The 16,726-nt window shown below is 40.7% G+C and overlaps 1 protein-coding gene across 4 annotated transcripts in view; it reads left to right on the top strand.

Annotated features, from left to right (window-relative positions):
• Positions 1-16,726, top strand: part of DOCK4 (dedicator of cytokinesis 4) — a 483,746-nt gene that overhangs the window by 345,016 nt on the left and 122,004 nt on the right. For all 4 annotated transcript variants that reach the window (XM_032275667.1, XM_032275665.1, XM_032275666.1 and 1 more), the window contains exon 23: positions 1,680-1,872. In XM_032275667.1, the coding sequence (XP_032131558.1) occupies positions 1,680-1,872 (193 nt within the window). The remainder of the gene's footprint in view (positions 1-1,679; positions 1,873-16,726) is intronic.

The raw sequence follows: 16,726 nt of genomic DNA on the forward strand, positions 1-16,726 counted from the left end.
CCTGCCCTGGAAGGACTAAGGGCTAACTCAGCTGGTGCAGCAGTAGTTCTTAGCTTTCTATTTCATGGACACAAACCCACTACCCGAAGATCCCTAAAAGAAGAAGAATGTCAGAAGGAATCGAGGCCTAAAACCCTGCTAGACGATTCCCAATAGTTATCTTTCCCTGTGTGCCTTGGCTACCAGGAAGGTCAAAACTAAATTGTACTTTTATTTTTACTTATAGTAAAAACTCTCAGCTTCCCCTGGCACGGCCATCTTCCTGCCCTCATCACAAGAAACTTGTTCCTTTATGCTTTTTAATCATCCTATTATATGTGTGTCTTACACTGTAGCACATTCAGATACCTTTTTGAAGTCAAGAAGTATAAAGAAATAATGGATAAGTTAAGGGATATCTGAGGAAAATCAACGTCGTTGACTTTTTAGTAATCAGAAAGCAGGGCTCATTTTATTTAACTTCATCGGTATGACTCAGCTCTTTGCAGGGTGACATGAAGGTTATATAAATACAGGCTCTAACGGAGAATATCAACTTATTAACTTTAAATATATTCAAGTAAACCTATAATTTTTAAGAGCCAAGGGCCATCTCTGTTGATTTATAGCACCTGAAATATTTTGATGGCCCTGGCATCAAAAACAGATCTTGGCTCTTCTAGATATTCTTGCTGCTGCTATATAAATAAATACTAAAATCCTTAAATTTGAGTTTGAGCGAGTCTGTGTTTGAATCATCAGCACATGTAGACTCGACCTACTTTCTGATGGAGCCAGATTTCATTGGTAAGCCAGCTAGCACTTGAATCTTAACATATTAGAAACACGTGTCTCCTTCCCTGACTAGCTACAGTTGAAGCTAGTCAACTCTTCCTTCCATTGCCCTCCTTTTGTGGAATTTTAAAAGGCTGACTTTGTTTTGATGTACAATCCTAGCCCAATTTTTTAAGTATGCCCTTTGAGATTTTATGTGAGCATCTTTTTTCCCCATAAAAATGATTATTGGTTTTTTTTATTTACATCGAAAATATGGTTCTTAGTCTGTACACACAGTTCTTGGTTTAAAATAGAACTTGAAGCAACCCAGGGGGGTTTTCTAATGATCTTTTTGTTTTACAAGAGATGAAACTAAAGCCTAAATGATGAAACTAAACGGTGCTCAAATGACTTTCCAAAGTCACAGAGTTGATTGGAAGCAAAGCCAATACTGTATGTAACCTGAGTCTTCTGATCCCCTGTCCCGTGTTTTTTCTTAAATCAGAAGTGAGTGCTTTGGGTGAATTAATGTGTTTGGTTTCTTAAACACGAATGAGATTTAAGTGAGCATTTCAGAAAGCTTCTTCCAAAAGGAATGAAATATAAGTGACTACCATCCAGGTCTCGGTTGAGCATTCCTTCTATTCAGTCATGATGCGCTTTGCCAATCCTTTTGCCAAGATCAGTGATTTTCCAAAATTTCCAAGTTTTTATTAGGCTGCTCCTTTGTACCTTTCAAAAACTGTCCTAGGCTACTGCACATTTTAAAATTTTGCCTTTTACCTTTAGGTAACAGAAACATTTTATACTTGTATTCCTACCGTTCAAAAATACTTTTCACAGTCTTTAAACTCACTGACATTTTGCAGCATATTTCTCATGGCATATCTGGGAATTGATTGAAGTTTATTTTTCTTTTTAAGGCTGTGTTTCTGAGCTCTTTCCCCGCCGTGTACTCAGAACTGTTGAAACTCTTTGATGTCCGGGAAGTGGCCAACTTGGTCCAGGACACTCTGGGCAGTCTGCCAACCATCCTGCACGTAGATGATTCCCTGCAAGCCATCAAACTGCAATGCATTGGCAAAACCGTGGAAAGCCAGCTGTATACCAACCCAGGTAGGGTGCTAAGTCTCTTGGAGGAAATCGTGCCTCTAAAAAGCCATTTTGTACATCTTGTAGCCATTGGTCAGCAGACACAATTAAAAACAAAATTAAAATGTGCTTTCTCAAAACCGTTGTTTATTTGGGTGGTAAATGTATTTAGTAGTGAAATACAAAAGTATGACGATTAAAACTTTATTTCTGGAAAGAGTGAAAACTAGTGATTAAATTATTGTTATTTATGTTCAGTGATATTTAACACTCCTTCAGAGATGCTTACAGGTACCTGATAGGATCCTTATTTGTTTGTCTCTTCTGTTTTAAAAGTTTTTCATCAATTTGTGTTCTGAAGCTGTATGAAACTTTGCATTATGTTGTTTTTTCCTTTACCCCGACAGCAAGTGGTCAGTTACTTAATTTTGTTATAATACCTGTTAGTAAGTTCCTTTACCTCTTGTTTTCTTCTGTTTTTTTTTTCCCCCCCTCAAAGCAATAACAGAGTGAGTACTAACGTCATTTTCAGGTTTATTTTAAGAAATTTCAATCAGCCTTCCAAGTAAAAAACTTATTAAAGTAAATTCCATTAAGAATAATTTTCCCAAATGGGTGCAGTGGCTCACACCTGTAATCTGAACACTTTGGGAGGCTAAGACGGGCAGATCATTTAAGGTCAGGAGTTGAAGACCAGCCTGGCTAACATGGTGAAACCTCCTCTCTACTAGAAACACACACAAAAAATTAGCCAGATGTGGTGGCAGGTGCCTGTGATCCCACTACTAAGGAGGCTGTGGCAAGAGAATTGCTTGAACCTGGGAGGCAGAGGTTGCAGTGAGCCGAGATGGTGCCACTGCACTCCAGCCTGGGCAACAGAGCAAGATGCCATCTCAAAAAAAAAAAAAAAAGATTTTCCCATATGAATATGTGTGTATGTATACTTTTTTTGAAATAGTTTTATATAAACTATTTTTTTACATTTTTTTTGCAAAATATTGTACACATGCATGTAAGAGTAGAGCATAATAATGGCAAATCATTAACAAATCTTAACATTTCCACATATTTGCTTTAGATTTTTTATTAAGAAATTTATCATAGATATATTCAAGGTCCTCCTGTCTAGGCTCCCATTTCCTTCATAGAAATTTTCACTATCAGAGGTTTCGGTTCCTATTTTCTATTCCTTCATTATATAGCTTTAAAAATATATGATTTTTTCTTCTTCCAATTTTTTAAATCTTTTCATTTTTAAATGATAGTATTACATTGTATGTCACTCTTTGGAGTGCTTTTTTTTTTTATTAGTATTACATTTTTATATTTTTTCATGCCACTAGATATAGTTCTACTTGATGATTTTTTACTGTTGAATGATATTCCACTGAATGAACATACTACAATTAATTTATTTTTTCTTCTGTTGAAGAACTTTTGAGATGTTTCTAATTACTTTTTCTGAAATAGCACTTGAAACAATATAAAAGAAACTTCAACCTTCTGATTTGTCCCAATAAAAACATGTCCTGGAGAAAAGATATTTTTTGTAGTGGTTTTCAAACTCTGCTGCTCAGAGCCCTATGGGTTCTGTTGCAGTGACTCAGACCCTCTCTGGAGTTAGGAGCAGGGACTGTACAGGGGATATAGGTCCTACTTTATTTTAACTCAGGCACCAACCCTGCTTTCACCACACTAAGAAACGTTCACTCCTGTCTCAGAGGAATTGGTGATTTCTGCCATATTTCTCCCACACTGACCAGATTATTCTTGGTTAAGTTAAAGTCTTACACTAAAAGAGCAATACGGTCATCACAATTGTTTTCATATAGAAGGAAAATATTGTGGGGGTTTCTGTTCATTACCTCTGAGCAATGTAATCTGTCTTTGGACCCAGTTCCTTACTGGTTCCTGATGCTCCGTAGACAATAGAGAAATCAGGACTAGAAGGATACGCAGAGAAGAAGCTGCTGCAGTGCAGGAGAAAGAATGTTGGGTCCTGTGGGAGTTGATGAGAATATGTACTATGGTAAAGGGTGGAAGGACTCATGAGACCCAAGAAATGTTGACCCTGCAGGGTCTGTGCCAGTGCCCTGGAAGAGAGGCTCGGGGCCGGGGTAGGGAAGCTGGTAATTGTGTCATGGCATGGAAGAGGAAGAGAAGAAGAGTAAGCCCTGTTTGCTCATGTTGTGTGGGAAGCTTGCCATGGAGAATGATTATGGGGAAGCAAAAGTGGCTCACGATCAACAGAATCCTTAGCACACACAGATGTTCAAAAAAGAAAAGGCTTCTGTCACTGCTGCAGCAGGATGCGGCTTGGCTTGGTGTTTCCTGACTCATTGAAGAAAACAGAGACTGCAATGTATAGATGGCCAGCAGAACACGTCAAGAAGGAGCCCATCTTCATGGAGGAAACCAGGAAGTGTCTCTGAGAGCCTTCCAGAGCTCAGAGTGCCTTCTGTTGAAATCCCGTGGGACTAGACAGTACTGCTAGGGAAACTTGGAAATGTTTCTAGTGACTTTGGCATTCTAAATCAGACACTGTGGACTGAGGGGACTGATGGGCATATTTACGTTGTCTAGTTGAAAGAGGAGATGTTGGAGGAAAAGATGTGAGATGCTAGCAGCAGGCTCCACAGACAGTGTCAGAGAACAGGATGTGATGTCTTGGGTTGTGGTTAACTAGAGAGTGTGATCCTCATGAGGGCCTTAGTACATCTTACAAAATTAGGCTGATTCTGTCTGACAGGAGGGGAAAGAAGAGGGACAATATAAAACTGTATAACTAAAGAACTGTAATAAAAGAGGGCCCAGTAGTCCACTTAAAATAACAGGTAAAAGGGTTAAGCCGTTTAACACTTCTGACCTCTCATTTAAAATATTAACACACACATACATCATTTTTATGTCAGCAAAAGGATTTTTTTTGAGGGGGCGGAGAACTTGGGGTTGAATGCCCTAAGTTTTTATCTTATTTTCCCGGAGATAACTGTATCCAAGTGACAAGGAATGGTTAAAAAAAATTCTTTTATTATAAACCTAAAGAAAACAATAGCATCACCAAAATATGGAAATAAGGCTCATTTTAGATACAGTTATGGTGTAGCCATGTCCCATTGCTGCTGTGACAGTAATTGAAAGCTTAGTGGCTTAAAACAACACAAACTTCTTATCCTACTGTTCCATAGGGTGGAAGTCTAAAATTATTCTCAATGGGCTGAAATTAAGACATTACTAGAGTTGCATTCCTTTTTGGAGGGTCTAGGGAACAATTCATTTTTTTGCCTTTAATAGCTTTTAGAGGCCACTTGCATCCCTTGGTTTGTAGCCCCTTCCTCCCTCTTGAAAGCCAGCGGCCCAGCATCTTCAAATCTCCCTGTCTCTGACTCTTTTTCTCTTGCCTCTTTCACTTATAATAAGGACCCCTGTGCTTACACTGTACACACCAAGATAATCCAGAAAAATCTTCCCATTCAAGATCCTTTACTTCATTGCATTTGCAAAGTCTCTGCCATAACATACTCACAGATTCTAGGGATTCAGAGATGAACATCTTTGGGTGACTGTTATTCTACTTACCACATACAGGTTAAAGAAGCAAATTCAAAAGCACTGTGATAGCTTAGCTCTATATGGGAAGGTGAAAAACACTCAGAAATCTAAGATTTTTATTTATTTCTTGAAAGTAAAAAATAATGAAATCTAGAAGTGCTACAATAGTGTGAGTGTACACATCATGACCAGATGGAGGTTGCAAATGACACTTTTCTAATTAAAATTATAAATGTGAAATGGGGATAAGGTAAAGTAGGGATCAGGACATTTAGGGGTATCCATTGGATATGTATTCAGCTAAAGGCAGAGTACTTAATCTTGACCTGCCTTAATGACAGTTCAAATTCTCTAAATATAGAATATGGTGAAGACAATTGCTATTGTGAGCTTATTTTTGATCAGCAAAGAACAACTGGTTAGCAATATGGAATTAAGAAGAATCTGAGAAAGTGGCCTGATTTCCTGAAAGGTTCCTATCAGCCAGAGAAAGGAGTAAAGAGAGCTGGGCTCATGCCTGTAATCCCAGCACTTTGGCAGGCCAAGGCAGGAGGGTTGCTTGAGCTCAGGAGTTCAAGACCAGCCTAGCCTAGACAACATAGTGAGACCCCATCTCTACAAAAATAAGCAAAAAATACTCAGGTGTGGTGGTACATACCTGTGGTCCCAGCTACTCAGGAGGTAGAGGTTAGAGGATCACTTGAGCTCGGGGGGCTAAGAATACAGTGAGCCACGATCCTACCACTGCACTCCCACCTGGGTGACAGATGGACACTCTGTCTCAAAAGAAGCAGGGGAATGCAGAGTACAGCTGGATCACATTTTAAGAAAATGAATTTCAAAACCTTTTCAGACCTTAGATGTCACAAGCCCATCAAGACATCTAGGAAGTTCTAAAAGTTGACATTTTGCTGGAATCCTGTATTAGTCAGATTTCTCCAGAGAAAGAGAACCAACAGGGTGTGTGTGTATATACATGAAGAAAGGAAGGGAGGAAAGGAAGGGAAGGAAGGAGGAAGGAAAGAAGGAAGGAAGGGGTCATAAGGAAATGATGTACATGATTAAAGAGGCTGAGCAATCTCAAATCTGCAGCCTGTAAGCTGGAGACCCATAAGAGCTGATGATATAGTTTCTGTCTGAGACCAAAGGCCTGAGAAGCAGGAGGGACAATGGTATAAGTTTCAGTTCAAGTCCAAGTCCAAATGCAAGAGAAGACCATTGTCCTGGCTTGGAGACCGTCAGGAAGAGAGCATATTCTCCATTACTCAGCCTTTTCTTCTATTCAGGCCTTCAGCAGAGTGGATGAAGCTCACTGCACTGGGGAGTACAATCTGCTTTACTCTGTCTGACAATTCCAGTGTTATTCTCCTCCAGAAACTTCCTTACAGACACACCCAGAAAAATTTTTAAACAACTCTCTGGGCACCCTATGGCCCAGACAAGTTGATACATTCAAATTAACCATCGCAAATCCCAAGGAGAACAAAGCGGAGGAGGCATGCAAAGGAACAAGCATGGCTCCAGAATACTCATGGTTGAGCTCAGAGTAGAAATTAACACGTGGAGAAGACAGAAGGTAATATATGCACGTGAGCACCAAAGAAGGGAATGAAATGTTGTCATGGCAAGATTCAAGCTAGGTTGTGGTAAGGGTCTCTGGGAAGCCTCACAGATGGACAGAGCAGGCTGGAGGACTGAATCACCCCCTTAGTCATACCCCCAAAGGCAGATTCTAGAACTTCTGACCAAACCTGAAGGACACAGATAACACTGGAATCTAAATAGATCGGTATTCAATGTCTAAATCATCTGAGGTCCAGGTGGACTTATTTAAAGCATTAAAAATTGCCAACTCATTTTTCCCTTTCTCCCCCAAATTTTATTCTTCCTATTTCCTGAAAACCATGAATAGAAGAGTCTAAGTAGTTTTGGAGAAGATAGGTTTGGCAATGGCAAAAAGATAGACTTGATGCATAGAGGTTGTTGGGGAAGGAGGAAGCGTGGAAGTGGCAGCAGAGAGACATAGTTGAGGGCATGGTAGCGAGAGGTCAGGAGCAGGGTCCCCCAGACTTTGCAGGGTCAGATTCTGCTGGAGCTGTGGGTTTTACATTCACTTTGCATTTGTCACCATTGCTTGGTACTTGATGATTTGTTTAGCAGATGTCTGCAGTTAATGCTGAGCTATTTTCTTGCTAAAAAAAAAAATAGTTAACATATGTTTCTACTTTGGAGTAATTGAACAGTTTGTCAGGCAAAACCCTGCAGAGATAGCAGAAGTGAGTATAAAGACCTAAAGCCACTGATCATGTACCCCTGGTGAGAAGCTTACTGGTACGACTTGCTTTTGCCTACACACTAAAAAATCAAGTATTTTAGGGTAGGAATTTCTTAAAGTAATCAAGTGGAATTTTTTTTCCTTTTGGCAGAAACTCCTCAGTCCCCATTAAGAGTTTTGTGGATTTCATACAAAACTGCAATAAAAATGTAAGGGAAAGAAAGAGAAAGATAGACTATTAGACTATTTTTAAAGTATACTTTAAAAATTAATGCCCTTCCCCATACTTTAGGCCACACTGTGAAGAAAAGATGTTTGATAGGATTTTCTATTAATTTGACAACTCCAGGAATAAAATCTTACAACAGTTTATGGGTGCCTGGTAGCTTTTATTTCTTTGAACTGTAGTTAAAGTGTGGTTTAGTGTAGGGTTTTATTGCATTGCATGTGATTAAATTTCTTTCACTCTTAAAAATTACATTTGTTTAGAACTTTTCTGCTAGCCAGGGCTTGCAAAATAGAAAGGCTTTATAAAGAATAAAGTTGCATAAATAAGAGCTTCTTTTTTCTCTAGAAGCAGAGTAATAATGCAGACCATTGGAAAAAATGTATAGACCTTAGTTTTTTTAATATGGAATTTGTGATGATGACCCAATGTAAAATTATATTTTAAAAAACTACCTGGGACTTCAAGAAAGCCTTTGGCTAAAAATCATTAGCATTCTCTTCCTTCTGTTTCAATCCCTTTATCCAAACCCTTCTCTTCCTCCTTACCTATATTCCCCTCTGGCTCCCTTTCCCAGGCTTTTCCAAAGGGAAGAAACTCAGGGATGAAGGCCTTTCCAGGTGTTCTTCACCATCAGGGAGCTCTGAAAGCACTTGCTGAAAGTTGAACAGTTTTCGCAGGTTTTCAGACTCTGTTCTTGGATTTTATGAAAGATTTGCCCACAAAATGACTTTGGGTTTTGCATTTTTATTATTGTTGTTGTTGTTAAAGATTAAATGGCTATAACCATGTTTAAGTGCATGTTTTAATGAAAAACCTAGAAGGTTGTATCTTTGAAAAATAGTTTCTGGTTGGGTGCGGTGGCCCACACTTGGGAGGCCGCGGCGGGAGGATTGCCTGAGCTCAGGAGTTCAAGACCAGCCTGGGCAACACTGTGAAACCCTGTCTCTACTAAAAATATAAAAATTATCTGGGCATAGAAGCGTGCACTTGTCGCCCCAGCTACTGGGGAGGCTGAGGCGGGAGAATGGCTTGAACCTGGGAGGTAGAGGTTGCGGTGAGCCAAGATCACACCACTGCACTCCAGCCTGGGCAACAGAGCAACATTCCATCTCAAAAGAAAAATGAAAATTAAAATAGTTCCTGCATTTGTCTCTAGACAGGGCAAAGATAAAATTAAGAGTTTTAAGTAACACCTCACCCTGCACATAGAACTTAACATGAAAAATATGCCTCACTGAAATCATAGTGGCCCCTACCTTTCAACTGTGGGTTTTGAAAACAAATGTAAATTCACGTACTTTGGGAGTCACAAGTCTCCTTTTGAACTTAGTTATCTTACTGTGTTTCTGTACTTTTCAATGCTGATTGACAGTAACAAGCACATCCCTGGGGAAAGAATGACACCTGTATCATTTCGTTTCTCACACATCACTCTCTACATTTGCACAGATTTTCAGAGGGGCGGGGAGCACGTGTGTCATAGGCAGCTGCTGTGGCTTGCAAGATAGTGAAAATCGCTGTCTCGCCGTGCTCAGAGCAAGCACCAGCAGATGGAGTCATTGTAAACTAAACTGATAGTGGGCCTCCTGCGCTCTTCCTGTTTAAGCTCTGTTTAAACCTGAAGACAGAAATGCCAGGCTGTATTTCAGTAGCCTCTAACATCCAGTAGAACTCATGATGGAGACCATTCATTCAACAAATATTTATTATGGGCAGATTCCACAATATTATATTAGAAATACATTATGATGGAAATACTATAACAAATTGAAAGGACAGAGTCTCTGCCCTCTATCTACCTACAGTGAAGCACAAAAGCAGATGTCAGACAAGTAATTATAATATGATAAAGTACAGCAGCATTTGTGATGGGGCAGGTTTCCAGGGTGCCATGTAGCAGGGAGATCCAAGTAATTCTTGGGGCTCCTTCCACTTGCTTAGCCTCAATTAGTGCCGCCATGTGCTGACCCAACTCTCATGTTTATATTTCTAGGTTAGACCTCTCCTCTGGGCTCTAAACCTCTCTCGTGGATATCTCACAGGCTCGTTAAATTCAGCATATCCAAATGGAAATCTCAACTTTTTTCTTTCTAAGCTTACTCTTCCCCATCTCAGTAGGTGGCAGCACCATCCACCTAGAAACCTTAGAGTAGCTCCTTCTCCCCTTTGCCCTTTGTCTCTGTCCGTCACCAAGACACCTCACATGCCTCTGTAGCTTCTCCCCACACCCCCTGCCACCTCTCAGTCCAGCTGCACTTGCTCTGAGCTGCTTCTGTTCTTTGTCTCCTTGTTTCCTGTATTTCCTTTTGCCTACCCATTTATTAGCCAAAGTTACCTTTCGAAACGTACCAGATGATGTCACTCCCAGCTTCTACTTACATCCCAGTTCTATTTTATCGGGGGACACACTCCAGAATTATCTTCCAGGCCCTATGATGTGGTCCCACCCACCTGCCTCATCCCATCTCCTTGCTACTTTTCTCTGGGATTCTCTGGAATCCTCTTTTCTTTTCTTTCTCTCTTTTTTTTGATGGAGTTTCACTCTTAATGCCAAGGCTGGAGTGCAGTGGTGTGATCTCAGCTCACCACAACCTCTGCCTCCCAGGTTCAAACAATTCTCCTGCCTCAGTCTCCGGAGTAGCTGGGATTACAGGCATGTGATACCACACCCAGCTAATTTTGTATTTTTAGTAGAGACAGGGTTTCTCCATGTTGGTCAGACTGTTCTCGAACTCCCGACCTCAGGTGATCTGCCTGCCTCGGCCTCCCAAAGTGCTGGGATTACAAATGTGAGCCACTGTGCCCGACCTGAAATCCACTTTCTCCAGCTCCTGCCCAGCAAAGTTAATTACCCCTTATCCTTTATGGTTTATTCTCTCATTTTCTCAAGAAATCTCCTTGCTGCCCCACCCACTCTGTTATCAGTTTCATAGTACACTGTGTTTTGCTTCTTGACCACCCAGCGCAATTGTAATGAAATAGAGAATTGGGTATTTCATTGATTAATCTCTGTTTCCCTCCTCCACCCCAGTAGAGAAAACCCCAGAAGCCAGGGACTTTATTTGCCTTGAACACAATGATATCTCCAGCTTCCCTAATAGTACCTGGTGTATAGCAGGTGCTTAATAGATGTTTCATGAACACTAGGTACTGACTGAGTCATGGGTTAGGGATCAGGATATACTAGCAAAAGCTACTATATCACCTGAGGTCAGAAGTTCGAACCAGTCTGGCCAACATGGTGAAACCCTGTCTCTACTAAAAATAGAAAAATTAGCCAGGCACGGTGGTACGCACCTGTAGCCCCAGCTAGTGTGCAGGCTGAGGGAGGAGAATCACTTGAACCTGGGAAGCAGAGGTTGCAGTGAGCCGAGATCACCTCACTGTACTCCAGCCTAGGTGACAGAGCAAGATACCATCTCAAAAAAAAAAAAATAAAAAAGCTGCTGAACAAATTACGTGTATTAAAAAGGAAAATCTTGTTGGAAAAGCAACTTTTGAGCTAAGGGGGGATGAGCATGAATATGACAATAAAGCAGTGTGTGGCAAGGTGGCTATGTAGGAGTCCCAGGCCAGGAAGTGGCACAGCCAAAAGTAAGAGGTACACGGTGCGTGCCTCTTGCTTTAGGAAGGACGTCTAGGTGGAGGCATTCAGGGTGGGATTAAAGCCAGTGGCTGAGATCTGGGAGCTTAATACACAGATCATCCTTATCCCTTTACTGTTGCCTCCCTCTGTGATCTTGACATTGACTGCATGAAAATGTAGCCCCTTGAATCTGCAGTCCTTTTCTCTATGAGTGTTTGTTGTCTTTATACTCCAGTGTCTGAAAGGCTTGTTTGCAGGTTTTGTGGCTGGCTATGACTTTGGCAGTTCAGTTCCTGGTGGCTTTGATCGCAGAGGCCCACCCCAGCTCTGATGTCAGGCATTCTGCATTCAGCAGCTTGGCTACATGCAAAGCTGTACTGCTGCATGCCCTTCTGCCTTCCTTGTTTCCAGTGTTCCTGTACTGAGGCCACCCCACGGCAGTGCCCATGTTCAGCCCATGTTGGAGCCCAGTTTGTGGCATGTGACAGCCAACCCTTGTGTGCTGCCATAGGACTCACAGACCTCACTCTCTTGGTGTCTGATGCTAACTTCAAGGATCCCTGTCTAAAGCTCGTTGATAAAGGAGGCAAAAGTATGACTCCTCAAAATTAATCTAAAGGAGGAAATCTACTAGTATTTCTTAGCTTCCCTTGCTCCTTCCTAGTCCCGTGCCCAAAAGGGAATACCGATGGGAGCTGGCTATATATACACTCAAGTGTATACCAAAAAAGTAAATGAGGGTCACTCCTTATACACTCAGGGAGACATACAACACAGGGAGCTTTATCTGAGATGTGGTATATGAGTGTATTAGCCCTTTCAAGGACAGAACCTGCACAGCAGATTCTGTAGTTCAATGTATGGAATGTTAGTATATTTTCAACTTGGGTTGTTTTTTGGGGGGTCTTATTTGATGCGTCTGGTTGTTTTCTTTTAAAGGTAAGAATTAGCATATCAACCAGTCAGCTCGTTTGCCATTTACTCACCTATTCTATCATTTGCACAGGCTGGCATTGCCCAAGTAATAGAGAAAAAGCAAATCTGCAAGCTAGATTGTTATATATTTCTTTTTATACATACCACACACGAGTTATTTATTTACCTTACTTTTTCACAGTCGATATTTTTTTAACAGTTGGCTACGAATGGAATTTTTAGAAATCAAACCCCCCTAGCTGTAGGAACATATCAGATAAGCTTTATCTTCCTTTCTAATTAAACATTACTAGACAGTGACTTCTGGCACTTAAATTTTCAGGTTTTTTTTTTTTTTCCTAGTTCTTTTTATCAAGTAATTGATTTGTAAAAAGTATTTAAGCTCCCTAGTGAGGCTTACTGTTTAAAGAAGGCTTACAATTACTTTACAAGTTTGGATTTTAATATTCTGTATTTGTTTTCTTAACATATAGAATGCCTATGCCTTAGGTTGTCTGTTTTGATCCTAAACCTGAGGCCGGACCTTGTTACTTTGGTAACCCAGTGGCAAGCGTCAAAAGAAATAGGAGACTCCAAACCTAATTACTAAGAGAAGTAAAAAAGACATGAGAGAAATAAGGGAAACACCAGTAAAGGCAATTTCCCAGTTGTGGATGCTTTATTTGCACTCCTTGTGATTTTTATTAGCATACCAAATCACTTTTATCTATAGATAGAGGAAGAAATTGAAAGAGGAAGAAAGGAGAATGACACTTATGTAGCACTCATTGTGTTCCAAGCACTGCTGGCTAATATGATCTGTAAAACAATCCCAGGAGGAGTTACCCTTGTTATCCTCATTTTACAGATGAAAAGACTGAGGCAAGCATTTCACAGAACTGGAATTCTAATCTAAGCAGTCTGATTCTTGGGTCCTCAAGTAGAAAGAAAGCATCAAATAGGGATCTTGAACAGGGTCAATTGTTCAAGTCACGTAGAATTTTTAATTTTGATCAAATGTAATTTATCACTTATCTTTGATAGTTTGAGCTTTTTGTACTTGTTTGGGAAATCTATATCTAACCCAGGGCCACTAGGATTTTCTCCTTTGTTTTCTTTCAGAGCTTTTATACCTTTAGCCTTTGCATTTAGGTCTGTGAGCTATCCCAAGTTAAATTTTGTATTTGGTGTAAGGTAAGGATAGAGGTTTTTTTTGCTTTTGTTTATGTTTTTAACATGTGTATCCAACACCATTTGTTGAAAAAACTATTGTTTTTCCATTGAATTGCTTTGGCACCTGTTAAAGAAAAAACCACTTAATGACATTTGCTGAGTATGGTAAGGCAGGCTTTTTTCAAGGTGAGGGTCATGGTGATAGGTGTAGGGATGGCTGCAAAGGGATTTTTCAATAGAGGAGAAAGATTGGACTAATATAGCATGGGGTAAGTGGGACTTTATAGCCAAGGAACAGAGTCGGGGTAGGTAGATGGGAAAGTATTAAGAGGAGACATTAAAGGGTGGGAGGTGGGGGCAGGGGTGTGCAGAACCTGGTTAAACTGACCTAACAGGATTCTTGCTGAGGACAGGGCAAGGTGATCAGACATCACCTGGGGGATGGTGGAGGATGAGGAGCTCAATCAGGTAGCAAGGGAGTTATCTACTTTACATTAATATATTGTTGGAATTAATTTGCTAAAGTTTTGAAAAGGCTTTTTGCATCTGTTGTTACAGATACAAAAAGGAATTTTTTTTTAAGGTATAAGCTCACAGGTTTAAGAGAATGGAAGAAGAGATACAATGCATAAGAAATAGCAGCAGTTTTTACCAGGTTGGTGGCAGTTGGCTTGCAGACAAGTCTGAAATGTGGGCATGGTGTGTATGGAATTAGGATAAAGCCAAGAAGCAAACTAATTTATTCCACAGACTGTCAGAAGACTCAGGTAGGCTTCAGAAAGGATCAGGAATTGAAAACATCTGGTAGCTCTAAAGATGAAATTGATTAATTTTCATATGTATTGTACCCTTTATCTTCAGAGAAACTGATCAGCCTAAGAGAAACTATCTAGATACTGAACCCTGGAGACCCCTGCCCCAGTGGAACACCTTGCTTCCTCCCATCCCACAGTGATGCTTCACTGGTCCACAAACTTGCCTAGGCAAACAGAGGTTTTGTTATTTCCAGTTAGCATTTTAGTGCCTTACTTGTAAAGATGAATGGACAATGAAGGATCACCAGATACTGGAGAAATAATGTGAAAAGCAAAAGCCAAAATAAAGAAAGAAAAAAGTACTCCCAGCACTTTGGGAGGCCAAGGCGGGTGGATCACCTGAGGTCAGGAGTTCAAGACCAGCCTGGCTAACATGGTGAAACCCTGTTTCTACTAAAAATAGAAAAATTAGCTGGACATAATGGCACATGCATGTAGTCCCAGCTATTGGGGAGGCTGAGGCAGGAGAAACACTTGAACCCAGGAGGCAGAAGTTGCAGTGAGCCGAGATCATGTCACTGTACTCCAGCCTGGGCAACAGAGTGAGATTCTCTCAAAAGAAAAAAAAAAAGTAACTAGAAAGAAAAAGATAGTTCAGGGTGCAAAACTGTTGCCAGAAGAAGGGTCTCGAATGTGAGATATCCAGGTCCTAGGCATTTTGAACAAAGAATTGGGAAAAACACACAAAGTAACAAACGAGTGAAACACAGAAATCGAGCAGCAAAATCGGGGATTTATTAAAACGAGAAAGCACTCCATAGGATGAGAGTCAGCCAAGCAAGCAGCTCTAGGGCCAGGTTACAAAGCTTTGTGGGTTTGAAGTATTCCTTTTGAGGTCCTTTGTCTAGATGAAGGATTTGGTCTGTGGCTAATTAAAGGCTGAGGTGAATTGGTGCCCTATGCAGATAAAGGGATGGTCCCTGCTTGGCCTGTGGCCAATCCAGGGCACTTTCCCTTTCCATCTGAGAGGCAGTGGAAGAGAAGGGTTTTAGGGAAAAAGAAGAGTCTTTGATCCTTTGCTACTCAGGTGTGGGGAGATGGGTTTTTTCCTTTTGGTTCAACTTTTGGAAGCTCGCATTAATAGGCCTTAAGTTCTCTGTCCCCAGACTCAGGTTTTTTTCCCTTTTGATCCAGTTTTGGGAAGTTCACATGAATTGGCCTTAGATTCCCTGCCCCAGACCTCGATATTTTTCTTTGATTCAGCTTGAGGAAGTCAGCACAAATTGGCCTTAGATTCCCTGCCTGCAGACCCTATTTTCCTGCTTTAAACATTTCCTCTGGGAGAGAAGAGAATACACCTATGAAACAAGAATGGGAAGCTCTGGAAAGAGAACATTCATAGAAATAAACAGGAATGGCTGCATAATGAAAATACAAGACCTGTTGTTCAAACGTTAAGAATTTCAAGGTGGCAGTAGCATAGCTTACACCAAGAATGGGGTCCTTCCGAGCACAGGGACCTGTGTTGCTGCTCAGGTTACACACCCACAACACTGGCCCTGGGAGGGAGAAAGTTCTTGGAAATAAAATATCTGATAGCATAAATACTAAAACTGAGTAGATGATTTGGAAGGTACGGCATGGAAATCACCCAGGAATTTGAACAAAAAGAGAGGAAACATCCTAGAAAAGTAGAAGATAGTTCAAGAAATTTACAATGTAAATGTACTTGAATTTCCAGACAAAGGATAGAAAAAAAAATCCTAGAAATAATTCAAGGCAAATTCCCAGAACTGAAGGACACAAGTTTATAGACTGAAAGGGTCAAGGCAAGTTACATAATCATGAAATTTTGAATTACCAGGGATAATTTCCCAAAAGCTTTTAAAGAGAGAAAAATAAAACCAAGCAAAATTCCAGTTACGTACCAAGGTTTGGAAATCAGAACAGCAGCAAAATCATAATGTTAACTTAGCCAGAAACTGTGATATAACCATTTCGAGAGGCTTGGGGAGAAAAGGAAGTATGTTAGTCCATTTTTGCACTGCTGTTAAAGACATACCCGAGACTGGGTAATTTATTAAAAAAAAAAAAAAAAAAAAGAGGTGTACCCAGGCGCAGTGGCTCACACCTGTAATTCCAGCACTTTGGGAGACCAGGGTGGGCAGATCACAAGGTCAAGAGATGGAGACCATCCTGGCCAACATGTTGAAACCCATCTCTGCTAAATTTACAAAAATTAGCTGGGCTTGGTGGCATGCATCTGTAGTCTCAGCTACTCCGGAGGCTGAGGCAGGAGAATCATATGAACCCAGGAGGCAGAGGTTACAGTGAGCCGAGATCACGCCACTGCACTCCAGCCTGGTGACAGAGCGAGACTCTGTCTCAAAAAA

The sequence above is a fragment of the Sapajus apella genome, unplaced genomic scaffold (assembly GCF_009761245.1).
Source record: "Sapajus apella isolate SASKATOON/1434 unplaced genomic scaffold, GSC_monkey_1.0 scaffold7, whole genome shotgun sequence".
NCBI lineage: Eukaryota > Metazoa > Chordata > Mammalia > Primates > Cebidae > Sapajus > Sapajus apella.